This window comes from Trachypithecus francoisi, unplaced genomic scaffold (assembly GCF_009764315.1).
Source record: "Trachypithecus francoisi isolate TF-2019V2 unplaced genomic scaffold, Tfra_2.0 Lachesis_group2, whole genome shotgun sequence".
Classification (NCBI taxonomy): domain Eukaryota; kingdom Metazoa; phylum Chordata; class Mammalia; order Primates; family Cercopithecidae; genus Trachypithecus; species Trachypithecus francoisi.
In genome coordinates this window covers 2,602,971-2,618,715 of record NW_022681465.1, presented here as the reverse complement: position 1 = coordinate 2,618,715, position 15,745 = coordinate 2,602,971, and the positions used below count along the sequence as shown (strand labels likewise).

Below are 15,745 nucleotides of genomic sequence, written 5' to 3'. Positions count from 1 at the left end.
AATATTATTAAAGTTTAGTTTGCTTTTATTAAACTTTCTTTTTCCCCAAATTTCAGCATGCATTCATTCATTCCCTCAACTAGCTGTATTGAGCACCCACTATGTGCTGGGAGCTGTGGAGGTTCTTTGGGATAGAACAATAAAAATTCATGTCTGCTTTTCTCAAGGAACACATGGTTTTGGATTGTTAATGAAAGCATTTATTTGACTAAATATTATTTTGAATGTACATATCTATTTACGGAACCCTAAAATTTAACCTACACAACTATTCTTGCTTTGTCCTTGGGAGCCTGTGCTGCTGAAGAGTGCCATCAAATGATTTGGGTGGAGCCTGGGTGGTTCACCCTGGTCATGTCTAGTGACGGCTCTTGATGGGGCAGGGGGCCCGTGGGCAAGTGTTCCTGTCATTCTTGTTTACCTCCTTCATCACCCCGCCATGCTTCTTAGAGATAAAGAAGAATAACTGAGAGTGAGTCATTCATTCTTTCTCACATACGTTCATTTAATCAATGTTTGTCTAGTGCCCCCAACATGCCAGGTGTGGAGTCAGGGGTTGGGCTGAGGCCAGAGAGCCATCCCAGCAGGAACCTACAGCTCTGGCAGTGGCTGCTGCAGAGCTTTGGGAGCCTCCTGGGCCTCTGCTGACCTCCAAGGGAGAAATAAATGCAAAGCCTACAGGAGGAAGCCACCTGGAGAGCCCCAGCCTGGCGGGGAGCTTGGGTGCAGGCAGAAAGGCAAGGGGTGCAAGCACATCACCTTCTAACTACTGACCAAGCCTGGAGTCCACAGGCTGAAGCAGCCTTGGTTGGCGCGTCAGTACAGGGAGGGCTGGACTTGTGTCACTTTCCAGAAACAACAGTCTCCTCCCTGTCCAGATCTGAACACAGCGAAGAACAGAATCAAATACGCAGACCTCGTGTCTCAGAGTGTTTGCATTGCTCTAAAGGAATACCTGAGACTGGTAATTTATAAAGAAAAAATGTTTATTTTGGTTGACGGTTTTCAGGCTGTACAGGAAGTGTGATGCCGGCATCTGCTTCTGGTGAGACCTCCAGAAGTTTCCAATCACAGCAGAAGGCAATGGGGGATCAGGCGTGTCACAGGGTGAGAGTGGGAACAAGAGAGAGAAGAGGGAGTCCCAGCTCTCCCATGAATTCATGACCACTCATTACTGTGCCAAGCAGTTCATGAGGACTTTGCATCCATGACCTCAATACCTCCCACGAGGCCCACCTCTAATACTGGAGGCTACCCTACATCCATGACCTCGACACCTCTCATGAGGCCCATCTCTAATCCTGGAGGCCACATTTCAGCATGAGATTTGGAGGGACCACACATCCAAACACATCACCTTCTAACTACTGACCAAGGCCAGCCCCGAAGGCCTCCCACTGTGCTGGGGCTCTCAGCAGATTTGTATTTGCAAAGATCCAGCTTCTTCTGGCCACAGTGAAGAGAACTAGGCAGAACTGGTTGTTTCTAGAAGGAGCATAAGGACCAGAAAGGTCCTGTGTTCTATGCAGAGAGTGAGAGGAGATGTGGAAGGGGAAAGGGCCTGCCAAGAACCTGGAGTCCAGCTGAGCACCAAAGGCCAGCCTTTCCTTCTGCCTCCGACTGCCCTTTTCCTTTCCAGGCTATATTCTTTAAACCACAAAGACTCTGGAATGAGAGAAAATGTCAAATAGCCCGTAGAAGCACATCTTTTTCTGTGGACGCATGTGGGTGACAGCGTGCAGTCACACTGCGCCCAGCACACTCAGGCTTGTCCTTTGCCTCAAGAGAGTACCCCTTCCCCTTGTGCACCACCATGAGCAAAGTGGGAACCAGGCCCTGGGCTTGGAGAGGAAGTGGAGGGAGGGCCAGGGCTGGAACAGCCTCTGCAGGATGCCCAGGACAGGGGCACAAAGACGTGTGCAAGTGGAATTACCTTTAAGACTAAATGGCAATTACAAGATATGTTTGGGTTTTTTAAAGGTGGGGGAATTGAGATGAGAAAAGGAACATTAAAAATAAAATATTTTAAGAAAGCTGTTTTATTTAAATGAATTAATCCCAAATTACCACATTATACTTCAATGCATATGACATTTTAATAAAATGCTACTATTTAGTTTTGTCAGAATATAAAATATTTCATCTGATGAAAAAAGAGTAATATAAACCCATGTAACCAGTATTCCAAAGTAAGAATTGTTAAGATTTTGCTACAGTTACTTCAGATCTATTTTTCAGAAATAAAACATGACTAACAGAGTTTAAGTCCTCCTCCCACGCCCACTATCCCTCTTTAAAGATTCCGTAGGCCTGACATGTGTGGGAGACTTTTGTTCCCATGGTAACGCTGCTGCTACCCCACCCCCATGCCTGTAGACACCACAAAATATTGCTGTTTGTTTTTAAATTCCATTGTCAGCATCACCCTTCTGTATCCCAGCCCCCAAGGTTACACTTTTAGGAGGCACTCAAGTTGGTACAAGTAGAATGACTTCATCCCCTTTCGCCCCAGGGGACATTCTGTTCGGTGAAATATGCCACGAATTCTTTATCCAGGCCTGGAGTGGAGGCCTTGGAGGAGGCTTCCAGTCTTGCACTCCTGCAAACCATGCTCCAGGGCTGCCTCGTCCGTCCGGCTTCCGCAGCACCTGTGTGCTGGGTGCCAGGGAGCACGAACCTTCTGCTCTCTAGATGCGGCCAATGTCTCCCGAATTTCTCTATAGAAATTTAAGTTGCACCGCAGGAAGAGTTTCAACAGTGCACACTCCAGGCCTTGCTGGGTGTCATCAATGAGTGTGAAGTGGCATCTCCTGTTGCCTAGAGATATGCAGCCAGTGAATTTGCGCATTCTCAGGCGTCTCCTCTGCTTGAAGGGCTGCCCCTATCCCTGTCCCTTTATTTCCCTGGGTGCCTCGTCTTCGCCCATTGGCAGTCAGAATTCCTCCTGGTGCTGTAGAGGAGTCTTTGTTATTTACAGGTAGGGCAAATATCTTCTCCCCCGTTGGGGTTAGCAGTTTATGTTTTGCTCAAGAGACGTTTTTACTTTTAACACACTCAAATGTATCCATTTTTAAAATTTCTGCATTCCCAGTCGTATAGATATTTAAAAAAAAAAAAAAGCAAATAAAGCAAAACCCAACCCTCCCCTCCCCCTGCATATGTACTCCAGGGGTGTAGGATCTTGCAGAAGGGTTTGGGAAGGAGGAGTTCCGTGTGCGCCTAGCCATGTGCTGCCGAACCCCCGGTCAGAGCTAGCTGTTCGGGCACACACGCCGAATTTACAGTTGGCAAAGAGTATTCAACACGGCCTCAAGATAAACGCTCTTTAGAGCCTCGCTGGTTGGATTAAAATAATTGTAAAAACACTCGAGAAAGTGTTTCCTTTTCTCTAACGTTTCTTGCGAGCGTGGAGTCCTATCTGCTCTCGTCGGGACGGAGCTGAGCCCTGCACTCTCCGCAGCCTCCTGGGTGACCGCACACCCCGCGCCCCCCACCCCCACCGAGGCCAGCACCGAGGTGCGCTCTGGTGTTTAAAAAGAAGATTGCAAAGCCACGGAGGAGCTGCTGGAGGGACGCGGGATTGAGGGAGCTAAGTTCTGCGGAAGACTGTCTCCTGCACATTTAAAAGACAAAACAAAAACAAAGCAAAGCCCTGACAACTCCTCTTGACCAGAACAGCTTCAGCAAGACGCGCCGACCTCTCCGGGAAGCCCGAGTGCGCGCGTGTCTGCGTCTCTGTGCGGATCTGGGCCTGCCGTGCGCGTGTGTGCCAAGGTGAAACGGCGGCGGAGTTTCAAACATTTCATCTTCGAACCATCTCCTGTTGAGGAACTAAGGCGGTCAGGTGGTTGCTGATTCTGAAGAGGGTGTCTTTCAACTGCGATCGCTTCAAGGAACTCTGGTCTGTCCATTTCCACGGAAATGTCCCCTTTCCTCCCTCTCCAGGCGCTGCAGGCTCCCCGCGCCGCGCTCCCTCCCAGGCTGAAACCGCAGCTGGCGGGACGCGCCGTTTCCAGGGTGCGCTGGGTGAGAACCGCCCACGAGCGGCCCAGCGTGGCGGGACCTCGAGCTGGAGCCGCGCGGACGCCTGACCACCAGGCGCTCCCGACCCGGACGGGGAGAAGGGCGACCCGGGGGGAGGGGGCGGGTCGCGTAGGAAGGAGGAGGAGAGAGAAAGAGGGCGAAGCCAGCGCCAGATTAGGGAGGAGAGGAGGATAGAGACGGAGTCGGCGAGATGCTGGAGAATTCAGGATTGTGGAGACTCTGCGCGGGAGAGAAACTTCAGGAAGCACGTCGGAGGCGGGGCATCTGTGGAAGGAAGGCAAATTTTGCAGAGCAGTAAAGGAAGCCGGGAAGGGCAAGTTAGCCATGGGGAGACGTCGCAGAAATCCGGAGCTAAAAACAGGGCGGTTAAGTAAGCAAGAGCTGGTTGGCTGAATACGAGGTCCCTAGAATGTAAATTATAAATAAATACATAAAAAGGAAAGAAATGAAAGGAAAAGAAAAGAGCGCGCTGTAAGGTCCCAGGTCCAGGCGCTGGGAGCAGCCCGGGCGGGGACCCTCCCAGCCCACAGTAGCCGCCGCCCGGAGTCCCTAAAGTGGGCTCCCACGTGGCTACTCGGGGATCTCCCAGGCCTCGGGGGCCCATTTGAAAACCCCGAGAGGCCTCGCACATCCTGCCAGGACTGGAGCTGCTGGGACCGCTCAGTCTCCCACGGATGCTCTTTTGCGCGTGTTTTCCAGGAACACATTTAGGCCTCAGAAGCGTCTTTGAGAGCCTAGAAATGCCGGTTGCGCGTGAAATCCAGTCCAACCTACTCACAGAGTACTAGACCTGGAAACGACGTTTGAAAGAGATGTGCGTTCCATGTTGACTTAAATTTTGTTCCATTTATGACGACGTATTTGTTTTCAAAGAAAGGAAAAATTGCTTAGCCAAGCTTCTCATGTCCCCATCCCCCTGTTCCTGCCTCGCTCTTTCCCTCGACAAACGGGGGGAGCGCTGGAACGGGAGAGCCAGTGACCGGTGACCGTGAATACGGTAGCGATGTGATTTGATGCATTGAAACTACTTACATTTCCAATGTTACTTCATTAAAGGAAACCCACATAAAACGTGTCTGTTCCATCTTAATTGCCAAAAAAGTTTGCCACACCCCCGAACGGTAACTGTTTCCCCCCAGACACCGAAAGCTCATAAGGAACCACAATGAGAAAGGATCAGGAACCGCTTAAGTTTTATTGAAATGCCTTGATGCCGTTTTTTCTTCTTCCCCGAATTAAGCCGACGTGGGAGGAGGTGGGTCGCGCCCACCGTTGCCAGGACTCAGGCCGGCAGACGCGGGCCACAGCGCCCCCTCGCCGCCCGCGCGCACGACTCCTGGCCTGCGTCGGCTCCTTCGTCCCCGCGACACGGAGGACTGCGCCGAGCCCGGCGAGCGCCCCGGCCTTCTCGGCCTGCCGCGTTCCCGGGGAGACCCCGAGCCGGAGCCAGAGCCTCCGAGGCCAGCTGGTCCTCGCGCTCGGCCTCGCAGGAAATCCCCATTCGCTGAGACTTGCATGTCCACGTGGACTCATTCTAAATTCCTTGGCTGCTGGAGGGACAATAAAGAAAAATAGAACAGTGTTAACTTTTTTCCCGTCTCCTAGAGCACACCTGGGAAAGGGGCAGGGCCCACTATGAACCTGAAACTGCACGTCGCCTGGGTTACTGTGGCCAGGGGTCGCGTTTTCAAAGCAGTTACTCGGTTTCCCCTGCGTGCCTGCTCAGTCCCTCCTTCCAGCTCAAATGGCAACTGAAAAACCGCAGAAGCCCAGTGCCCGGCCCTCCCCAGCGACCACACAGGCCTGAGCACCCCCTTCGCCCTTGAGCAAAACATCCCAGGCTCTCCTCTCCCCGAGCCGCGGCCTTGCGGCCCTCGTGGCCCCGAGACCGAGTCCGGGCTGAGTCCGCCACCCTCTCAAGCAGCCTTGCCGGGACCGCCGCGCCAAGACTCCACGCTGCCAGCATGTTTTCTCGTGATTGATTTTTTTTTTTTTTTAAGAAGAAGACCAAGCCAACTTTAACTTAAGGAAAATGATTTTTTTCTTTAGTATCTGAGAGCTTTAAAGCAAAATGGAGTTTATATATTCCAATAACAATGACGAGTGTAAGTTTTTAATGTCCCTGCGTAGGCATTTTAATTTGCTACAGTCACTACCAATAAAAACGGCATGTAGTAAGGGTCGACTGTTTAATAGTGCAAGGTAGACGGTTTTTATTAGTAACAGGCAGCAACGGTATGGAAAATTTAGATTTCAGTGGAGGAGTATAATACACACAGGACGGGAAGAGCCCATCTTCAAACTCCCAGCACTGAGCTAAACAGAGGGGAAGGGCAGGCGGCGTTTCTGGAGATGCACCCTGGGTGAGCGGACCCTCCCGGTCACTGCACGTGTCTGGTTATATATTTAATTGATGTCAGAATCGACTGTATCCAAAGCAGACACTCCAGCTCCAAACTGAGGATGTTTTTGTAATAACTGGCTGTTTTCTCTTCTGTCCCTGGAAGAGGTCAGGCCCGGGGGTGTCAAGGGAGGGGGAGGGAGGATGAGCCCCATATGCTAATGAAACCACAGCGGGAACCGCTCTTTAGAAATGGAAATACTCCAGGCCAGTCCTCCCTGGTGATAAAAATTACACCCGATTTTTTTTTCATTTAAACTGATCTGATCGGAAAAGAACCCTAAAAGCTGCCATTGATCTGCCAGTGTTTGTGTTTGCCATTCAGCGTGTGGGCCTCTCATTTACCCCTCTTCTTGGAGGAATTCCCTCCCAGGAAGCGCAAAAATGTCGCAGACTGTCGAGGGCTCGCCCAACCCCGCTGCTTCCTCTGTCTGTCTGTTTTTCAACTCTATAGTAATTGAATAAAAGTATCTGCGCTGAGCTGAATTAGGATGTCCCAGGTGGACTCGCAGCATGGTTGAAACCCCCATGCTGGGTCGTTGCAGGAGCCCCAGCCTGTGGGAACGAGGAGTCTGTGGGTGGAGGGAGCGGTGGTCGTGGGTGTGTGTGCGTGTGCGTGTGCTGAGAGGACCTGGAGAGGATGTGTGCAGGATGGGGGTGTGGTTTGTAGGAAGAGTGATGGAGGAGCAGTGTGGGCGAAGGGGTGGGTGGGAGAACTAGTAGGGGGCGACTGGCTTGGCTCGGGAGCTCCTGGCGGGAGGGGTAACATGCCTGGATCGCGCCTACCGGGAGAGTCGCCCTGCCTGCCGGCTCAGGAGGAGCCATCCTCAAGCCCAGCACTGCAGTTTGCAACTGGTTCCGGTGCACCTGGGGAAAGACAGCCTGATGCCGTGAGTGTTTCTCTTGCACCCTGGACCAGGCTGGTAACCCGAGCTCCGCTCCCTCCGCGCCGCTGCAGCTGCACGACGGGGAGGCCGCAACATGCCCTGCGTCCTGAGATCACCAAGGCCGCTCCGCAGGCTGCAGGGCCAGCGGGGGTGCAGGAGTCGGCTGCAGGCCTAAACTGAGGCCCGCCCCAGGCCACAGCGCTCTCTCTCCTCCACCGCACCCACCCGAGACGGCTTCCGAGGATAGAGGCACCTGTTGGGTGGGTGCTCCCAATAGGCCAGCACAGACCTGACACTCTTCCATCCCCCTGAGCGCCCCCCATAGGTGATCCTTCGGAGTGGGCCGTCAGACGCCCTCTTCGGCCATCCCCAAGTGGAAGAGGGATGAAGAAGCTGATGGGGAGCGGGTTCTAGGAAGCTGAGGTCCCAGGGACCCTCGCCAACCGCCTCGATTCTGAGCCCCACAAGGCAATCGCCCCCCAACTCCAGCCGCGCGTCACCTGAGCTACCTGTAATGCCACTGCACCGGAGGCGCCAGCCTGAGCTCCTGCCGGTTCCCGAGGTGACCGGGAGGCTTCAGGTCCTGCCAGAGGCGGTTTGTCGGGTAACAATCATCCCCCCAGTGTTTTGACAACACAAATCCGAAAGAGGAGTCAACTTAGAAAAACAAAATAAAATAAAAGTCTTCAGGGGACGCCGTCTTCTTAGGTGAAGCCCTGGCGGCATTCCCAACAGTGGAAAGTCGTAACGTTCAGGGCCCCGGGGGTTGCGCTGCGGATTTGGGGGCGGAAAGCTCACCTCAGGGCCCTCCTGGCAATTCGCAACCAAGGAGCCCCGGATCCAGGTCCATGCTGCGAGGAGCGGGCCGCGAGGGGTAGGCGAGCAGACGCGAGGCCACGCGGGGAGCCTCCGGCCGGGAGGCCGAGCAGGTCCGGGACCGTGGAAGTGAGAGCCGCGCGCACTGCCCAGAGGAGGACCCGAGCCGCGGGCGCCACCATCCTGACCTCCCCACTTCCCTGCGACTTCCGGATTGCACACAGGGGCCCAGCCTCCTCGGGGTGCACAGCGGGACAGACCGTGAGCCCCCCAAGTGGACCCGGCCTGGCCTGACCGCGGGCGGCCTCTGCCTAGTCCGCGAGGGTGGAGAAGGGGGTGGGGGGCGGGGTAGTGGCTGGAAGAGGCGGGGGCCGGGCGGGGGGGAATAAGGTGGCCGGGGACGGTGGGAGCCAGCCGGAGCGGGGCAAGGGACGTGGCTGCGAATGGGTGGGAGTGGGAGGGGTGCGCGCCGGGGCACGCAGCGCGGCCGCGCCGGGCTCAGGTCCGCGAGCCGCGGGCTGGGGCCGGAGCTGCTAGAGAGGCGGCTGCGCCACAAAAGCCTGTGGTTCCCTCCCGCTGCCCGCCTCCGTCGCCTCCTCCCTCCCCCGCCTGCCTTCCTTCTCTCTGCCCCTCCCCCGGCCGCGGCCTGGAGGCTGGAGCGGGCGGAGCAGGGGAGGGGCGGGCCCCCGAATATGCAGATGAGCGCGTGATGGACAGCTGCGCGTTCCAATGTCCCTCGGAAACTCGAGCGCTCCTTCCTCAACTCCTCACTCCCGACTCCAGACTCCCCCAAACCCCGACCGCCGGCCTGGCGCGCGGCTGCGCCCACCGGCTCCGCGCTGCCGCCTCCGCCACCGCCACCCCGCCGCAGCCCCGGCCCGCGGGCCGCCCAGGCTAGTGCCCGGGCCGGCCTGCCTCCGCCCGCCGTCCGGGTGCCCGTCGCCGCGCCGCGCCCCGGCCGGGCGTGGATGGAGGGCGCCGCGCGCCCTGCCCGCTGCTCGGCGTGACGCGGGCCCGGCGCCCCGCGCCCACCATGTCCTACCCGCAGGGCTACCTGTACCAGGCGCCCGGTTCGCTGGCGCTCTACTCGTGCCCGGCCTACGGCGCGTCGGCTCTGGCGGCTCCGCGCAGCGAGGAGCTGGCGCGCTCGGCGTCGGGCTCGGCGTTCAGCCCCTACCCGGGCTCGGCGGCCTTCACAGCGCAGGCGGCCACCGGCTTCGGGAGCCCGCTGCAGTACTCGGCCGACGCCGCCGCCGCCGCCGCCGGCTTCCCGTCCTACATGGTAACCCGGAGCGGGCGGGACGCAGGACTCCGGGGCGCCCGCGGAGCGGAGCTAGGGTTCGGCGGGCGGGGGCCGCTGGGAATGTGGCGCGGCCGGCGGCTCAGGAGTCGCCGGCAGGCTGAGCCGGGCCCCGGGTGGGGAGGGCAGCGCGGCCGGCGGGGAGGTCCCTGAGTCCGGCCGGGACCCGCGCTCCCCCGGCGCGTCCCCTCGGCTCGCCGGCTAATTTTCTCTGAGAGTCTGGGAAGTGCCTCTCCGCCGGGGGCCGGGGTCTGGCGCGGTTTGTCCCTCGTTCCCGCACCGCAGCCTGGGAAGGCGTTGGGAGCGGGTTGTGTGCTCGTCTACATTGGCGTGGGGCGCGAGGGTCCACGTCACTGCGGCCTCTGGGCCGACGGCCAGGCGGCTCGCATTCACTCGCGGGGCTCGAGGCGGCGGGGGCCACCGGGGGTCACCGAGTTGGGCCCGGGAGCCGAACATCCAGCTGCGGCTCCCGAGTCCATCCGAGGCGCCCAGGTTTCGGCCTTAATCTGTCCCGCAGACCATGCTTCCAAAAATCGTGCATGCGGGCGTGTGACCCGCTAAGGGCCGCCTGAGTGCTCCGTGCCCCGAGCGTAGCTCCTGCTCCGGCGATCTGGGGCGGCCCGCGAGTCTTGAGGTTCCTGAGCTGGGCCGGGCCCGGGCCGCAGCGAAGCACGTTACGGGCGATTGAGGCCATTACGGGATTGTCACCACTCCCGTCCCTCGGCGGAATTTCTGGGCAGCGACCGAGTCGCTGGGGCCTTGGCGAAGGCTGCAAATGTCTCGAATTTAAAAGTTAAAAGATGAATTAAAATGCTAATTACGGCGTATTTGAAGAATTCGAAACGGTGACTGGCTTCTGAGTTGCAAATTGGATTTGCCCAGCTTTAGAGCAGTGAATAGTGAATTGGGGGCTCTGGGGTGTTTTTTTAACCATATAAGGGCGGGGAAGAGGGAGTAGGGGGAGGCAGCGGCACTCCAGGCAACGGCAGAAATTTAGATATCAAAGAGCTACCTGTGGGCCTGTGTGCGTGCACGTGCGAGGGTTTGTGTACATCGCCACGCGCAGCTCCGGAACACTTGGGGGAAGATGGGTCATTTTGGGAAAGTGAAATAGTTTAAAAATTCGAGAATAAAACTATGATACTTTTTGTGATCAACAGCTGGTCCCGAACCACACTGCGTTTTTCCTGCTCTTTTGCCGCGGGAAGCGCAGCCCCAGAGCCAGAGACTCACGGGGGAACGGTGGCCGTGGGCGGGCGGAGGGGCGGCATCCTCCGGCTGGTTGCTCGCTGGCTCTCTGCACACTCCACTCACAGGCTCTTTTGGTTCCAGGGCGCACCCTACGACGCGCACACCACCGGCATGACCGGCGCCATCAGCTACCACCCGTATGGCAGCGCGGCCTACCCGTACCAGCTCAACGACCCCGCGTACCGCAAGAACGCCACGCGGGACGCCACGGCCACGCTCAAGGCCTGGCTCAACGAGCACCGCAAGAACCCCTACCCCACCAAGGGCGAGAAGATCATGCTGGCCATCATCACCAAGATGACCCTCACCCAGGTCTCCACCTGGTTCGCCAACGCGCGCCGGCGCCTCAAGAAGGAGAACAAGATGACCTGGGCCCCGAGGAACAAAAGCGAGGATGAGGATGAGGACGAGGGCGACGCGGCCAGAAGCAAGGACGAGAGTCCCGATAAGGCGCAGGAGGGCACGGAGACCTCGGCGGAGGACGAAGGTGAGCGGGCAGCGGCCGGCGCAAGGTCTCGGGGCGCTTTCTTCCCAGGCGGGGCGCAGAGCTAAGGTCGGGAGGACGCTGCCCACCGGACATCCCAGGTCCGGGCCCGAGCCCCAGCCGCCCCGCATGGGTCTGGGGTCGCCGGGATTTGAGCGAGCGATTCCTGGGGCGCTTCCCGGGGAGATCAGTCTCCCCCTGTCACGTGGCCGGGTGGGGGCGAGGTGAGGGGTCCTATGGGGAGGGCCCAGTGCCGCAGGACAAGGGGCGGAGGGGGCTCCAGGTGCCTGCGCTGTCCCCTGGTGCCACCCACCGTGCCCGCGCCCCCGCAGGGATCAGCCTGCACGTGGACTCGCTCACGGATCACTCGTGCTCGGCTGAGTCGGACGGGGAAAAGCTTCCTTGCCGTGCCGGGGACCCCCTGTGCGAATCGGGCTCCGAGTGCAAGGACAAGTACGACGACCTGGAGGACGACGAGGACGACGACGAGGAGGGCGAGCGGGGCCTGGCGCCGCCCAAGCCTGTGACCTCGTCGCCGCTCACCGGCTTGGAGGCGCCGCTGCTGAGCCCCCCGCCCGAGGCTGCGCCCCGCGGTGGCGGCAAGACGCCCCAGGGCAGCCGGACGTCTCCGGGCGCGCCGCCCCCCGCCAGCAAGCCCAAGCTGTGGTCGCTGGCCGAGATCGCCACGTCGGACCTCAAGCAGCCGAGCCTGGGCCCGGGCTGCGGGCCACCTGGGCTGCCCGTAGCCGCCGCGCCGGCCTCCTCCGGGGCACCGCCGGGAGGCTCGCCCTACCCTGCCTCGCCGCTGCTAGGCCGCCCCCTGTACTACACGTCGCCCTTCTACGGCAACTACACAAACTACGGGAACTTGAACGCGGCGCTGCAGGGCCAGGGCCTCCTGCGGTACAACTCCGCGGCCGCGGCCCCTGGCGAGGCCCTGCACACCGCGCCCAAGGCAGCCAGCGACGCGGGCAAGGCGGGCGCGCACCCGCTCGAGTCCCACTACCGGCCCCCGGGCGGCGGCTACGAGCCCAAGAAAGGTAGGCAGCCCGCGACCGGGGGCGCCCGGGAGGGGAGGGAGAGCCAGCCCCGGGGAGGCGGAGCGCTCGGGAGACCCCGGGGAGGGTCCGGGAAGAAGATCCAGGGGGCCGCTCCTGGGACCCAGAATTAGCAGAGTGAGGGCGGAGGGCGAGATGGAAGCCAAAGAAGGTGCGGCCCTCTTTTTAGACTTGCCGTGTTATTATTTATTTTTACTTAATTTACTGTTATTTTGACTGTTATTATCTTGGCTGTCTTAGTTTCGGCAAACCCAGATTGCCACGAAATTCCAATTACAGCGCGTCCCCCTAATCAGCCTGGCTGTGTTTCGGTGTCTTGTTGGTTAAGGAGTCAGAGTTGAATCTGCTTTTCTGCCGTTGGCTAGAAGCAAACAGAAAGTTCCAGTTACTCTCAGAGGCGTTTGTCTTCAAAAGAGAAAATCAAACGTTTTTTCCGCTTTTTGTTGTTGTTGTTCTGAAAGAAAACCATTTTTTTCCCCTGTTCTATATTGCCTCTGTTGCTCCTGAGTCAGGCTACCCGAAGGAGGAGCTCAAGGGGGAAAGTTAAGAACTAGGGAACGTCACCAAAAGTCGTCTCAGATAGCAGCCCTGAAGACAGTCGGTTTCCCAAACTGCTGTTTGCCCGGGAGTGGAGGATGGTGGGTGCACGGTGGTCTGCGCAGTCAGCAGGCTGTGGGATCGGTTCTGACTAACTGCCCACTCCCCTGACAGATGCCAGCGAGGGCTGCACCGTGGTTGGCGGGGGCGTCCAGCCCTACCTATAGAAGGGCCGAGCACAGCAATGCAAGTAAGTGGGCACCCTGGTGCTTCCCAGACCCTCTGGAGCCTCCCAGCACCAGCTTGCTTAATGTGTTTTTCTTGCTTCTGGTCATGGGGTTAGAAGACAGAGCATTTCAATCTTGTCCAGTCTTTTCTTTCCTCAAGGGGGAAACTATCTTTTCTGTTTTATAGATTCCCTCTTTTTGGCACAAGTTCTATCACTCCTTTACCTAGGGAAAGAAAATATATATATGTGTGTGTGTGTGTAATATATATATGTGTGTATATATAGTACATGTGTATATATATATATTACACACTACTGTTGTTTTCTTTTGAAACAATAGATTATTACTATCTGGGCATTCGTATGCAATTTAGAGCCATTTTTACTATGCTAGACACATAATACACACATGCTTTGATGAGCTTGGGCTACCAAAACTCGGAGTAGCAAAAACCTTTATAGATGATGTTTGCAAAATAAGACTGAAGAGACCCAAGGCGTCCTGGTCTTTTATCAGCCCTTCCCAACCTCGCCTCCACCCATGTCCAAGTGGACAGGACTCTGACATTCTCCTGGGGCTCACAACAGCATCTGAAAAAATGTGTTGCTTTGCAACGAGTCAGAATTACTAAGTGTAGATCTTGAAGATAAGAAAGAGGTAGAACCACTTCAGATCAACTCGTTTTTATAATGGTGTTGGTGTGGAACTGAAAGATTGGGGATGATTTGGTTTTTCCTTGGTCCACAGGTAGGTGTCACAATTGCTTTGGGAAAAAAAAAAAAAAAAAAGTCAGGAGGCCCTTCTCTCTTCCCAAGCTCATAAATTTACAGATACAACAAACAGATGTCTAAATCCAGACCACATCTTGTGCCACTGTAAAAGAGAAGGATCCACACAGCACTGTCAACCCACAGACTCTAACAATTGGAACAGACTATTGTTGGACATACGTGAATTTGTTGGCATAGTATAGTTTCCCCTATGTATGTGTGACTTTTGAAAACAATCTGTTTTTCTCAGGATATCTTGAATTGATCACTTCATTGCCACGGTATATATTCTATAGGTGTGATAGGATTTACTGTAAAGTTTATTTGTAAAAGATGTACACAGTAGAAATAAAACGTGATTGAAGAACTTGAGTACTTCAGAAGTGGAAACAAATTTGATATTTATTTTTATAATGATATAAAGCTTCTAGTAATTTATGCAAGTTGTATTGCAATGGAATCTAAACTTTTTGTAAATAAATTCTGCCCGGTTTTTATTTGAACATTGCTGGTTATACAATCTTTGTTGGTTGTTTAACACGAATTCTTTACTAATTTATATCTTAAATTGTAAATAAAAACAGACTAGTCTACAATAACATGGTGTTTGGGGCTTATTTTTCCTAGAAGAATGATTTGGGGTGGAGCTCCAGTGATAACCTCCAGGTGATCTGATCTCACCTTTTTAATGAAAAGCTGTGTGAAATAAACTCTCGTTTCCTGATCATTAAAAAAAAAAAAAAAATCAGATGGAAGAGAAGTATACAATCAGGAGAAACGTGCTCTAGATGATTTCTATAGATGTATTGCAAAAAAAAAAAAAAAAAAAGATTTTTGTGCCCTGAGTATGCTAATTACTTGTTAGTGTAAATTTTTAAAACTTGGCAAAATAAAATGATCTGACACCCTATGCATTTTATATTTATTTCTGATGCTGGCTTCTTGAACCTCCTTAGTAAACCAAACTGGAGAATAATATTGATAATGGAGAGTTACGCCCTCCCACCAATAAATTACTGATGGAAATAATTGTTTTTTTAAAGCCTGAATTATCCAAATTGGCCTAATTATTCAAATTTATGGAAGGATTTCTTAACTCTCCTTTTCCTATAATGCACATTAAACCTAGGGTGAGGATCTGGGGGGAGGGACTTACTTTCCTTTCAGTGGCTCTTACTCTTACCCTGGGGGAAGAGAAACCTTTAAACAACCTTAGACTACTGCCTCTTTATTGTGTTACTCACTTTCTAATTATAGGACAAGCCTAAAATTTGTAGTCAAGTAACATATCCCCTTTGATTAGTATCATAAAAGTAGCAAGCCTGTCACTTTAATTTTCAGCAAAATTATATGGATATCCATATAATATAATTTCAGAGAAGAAATGAACAATCATTTATTTCCTCTCAAAAGATAAATTGAGTGAATATAACTTACGGTCATAAAACAAGAATAATAGCTTCTTAGATTGCCCTTTAATCAATCATACACTTATTTTTCAAGAGGTTCATCTATTTTATTCCATGATTAATAATGTTGCAGCATGAGAGCATTATTGGATCCCAGCAGGGGAGGTCTGGGATGCTTTTAGCTGCTTTGGAATGGTCAGTTGGGGTTCATTATGGGCTGATATTGAACAATTTATAAAATCTTGTCTAAACATCTGCCAGCTCCGATAGGCCAATGTGTCTGAGGATGGGAAATTGCTGGACCAGTTGATATTGACAAACGGATCTCTCTCTAGTGGCTTTTTTTGCCATAGAAATTAGTGGCCTCTTGCTGGGGTCTTGTTAGAAAGGGTATTTGAAAGTAATCTTAGATACTTGAGGCCAAGCCAGGGGACTGTTAACTGGACACAGAGTCATACTGATGGGGAGGAGTGATTGGTTTGACTGTGGAGAAGAGAGGCAGAACCAGGTTTTTGTTTTCTGTTATTTCTTATGCATTTTGTTGGTTTTAAATACTTA

The 15,745-nt window shown here is 54.5% G+C and overlaps 2 protein-coding genes across 8 annotated transcripts; one reads left to right on the top strand and one right to left on the bottom strand.

Annotated features, from left to right (window-relative positions):
• Nucleotides 1-5,217: 5,217 nt before the first annotated feature.
• Nucleotides 5,218-8,459, bottom strand: CUNH5orf38 (chromosome unknown C5orf38 homolog). Of its 6 annotated transcripts, none has more exons than XM_033178751.1 (3): nt 8,131-8,459; nt 7,842-7,989; nt 5,219-5,594 (listed from the first exon to the last, which is right to left on the bottom strand). In XM_033178751.1, exons 1-2 carry the CDS (start codon nt 8,328-8,330, stop codon nt 7,986-7,988), a joined length of 204 nt encoding a protein of 67 aa, XP_033034642.1. In that variant the 5' UTR covers nt 8,331-8,459; the 3' UTR covers nt 5,219-5,594; nt 7,842-7,985. The 6 variants fall into 6 exon arrangements, with proteins under 6 accessions (XP_033034638.1, XP_033034642.1, XP_033034639.1 ...); XM_033178748.1 differs by having other exon boundaries at nt 7,842-7,915; XM_033178749.1 differs by having other exon boundaries at nt 5,219-5,591; nt 7,842-7,915.
• Nucleotides 8,460-8,917: 458 nt separating this feature from the next.
• IRX2 (iroquois homeobox 2) lies at nt 8,918-14,688 on the top strand. 2 transcript variants are annotated; one of them, XM_033178745.1, is made up of 5 exons: nt 8,918-9,430; nt 10,781-11,186; nt 11,516-12,223; nt 12,953-13,028; nt 13,756-14,688. In XM_033178745.1, exons 1-4 carry the CDS (start codon nt 9,182-9,184, stop codon nt 13,003-13,005), a joined length of 1,416 nt encoding a protein of 471 aa, XP_033034636.1. In that variant the 5' UTR covers nt 8,918-9,181; the 3' UTR covers nt 13,006-13,028; nt 13,756-14,688. The 2 variants fall into 2 exon arrangements, with proteins under 2 accessions (XP_033034636.1, XP_033034635.1); XM_033178744.1 differs by having other exon boundaries at nt 12,953-14,688.
• Nucleotides 14,689-15,745: the final 1,057 nt, after the last annotated feature.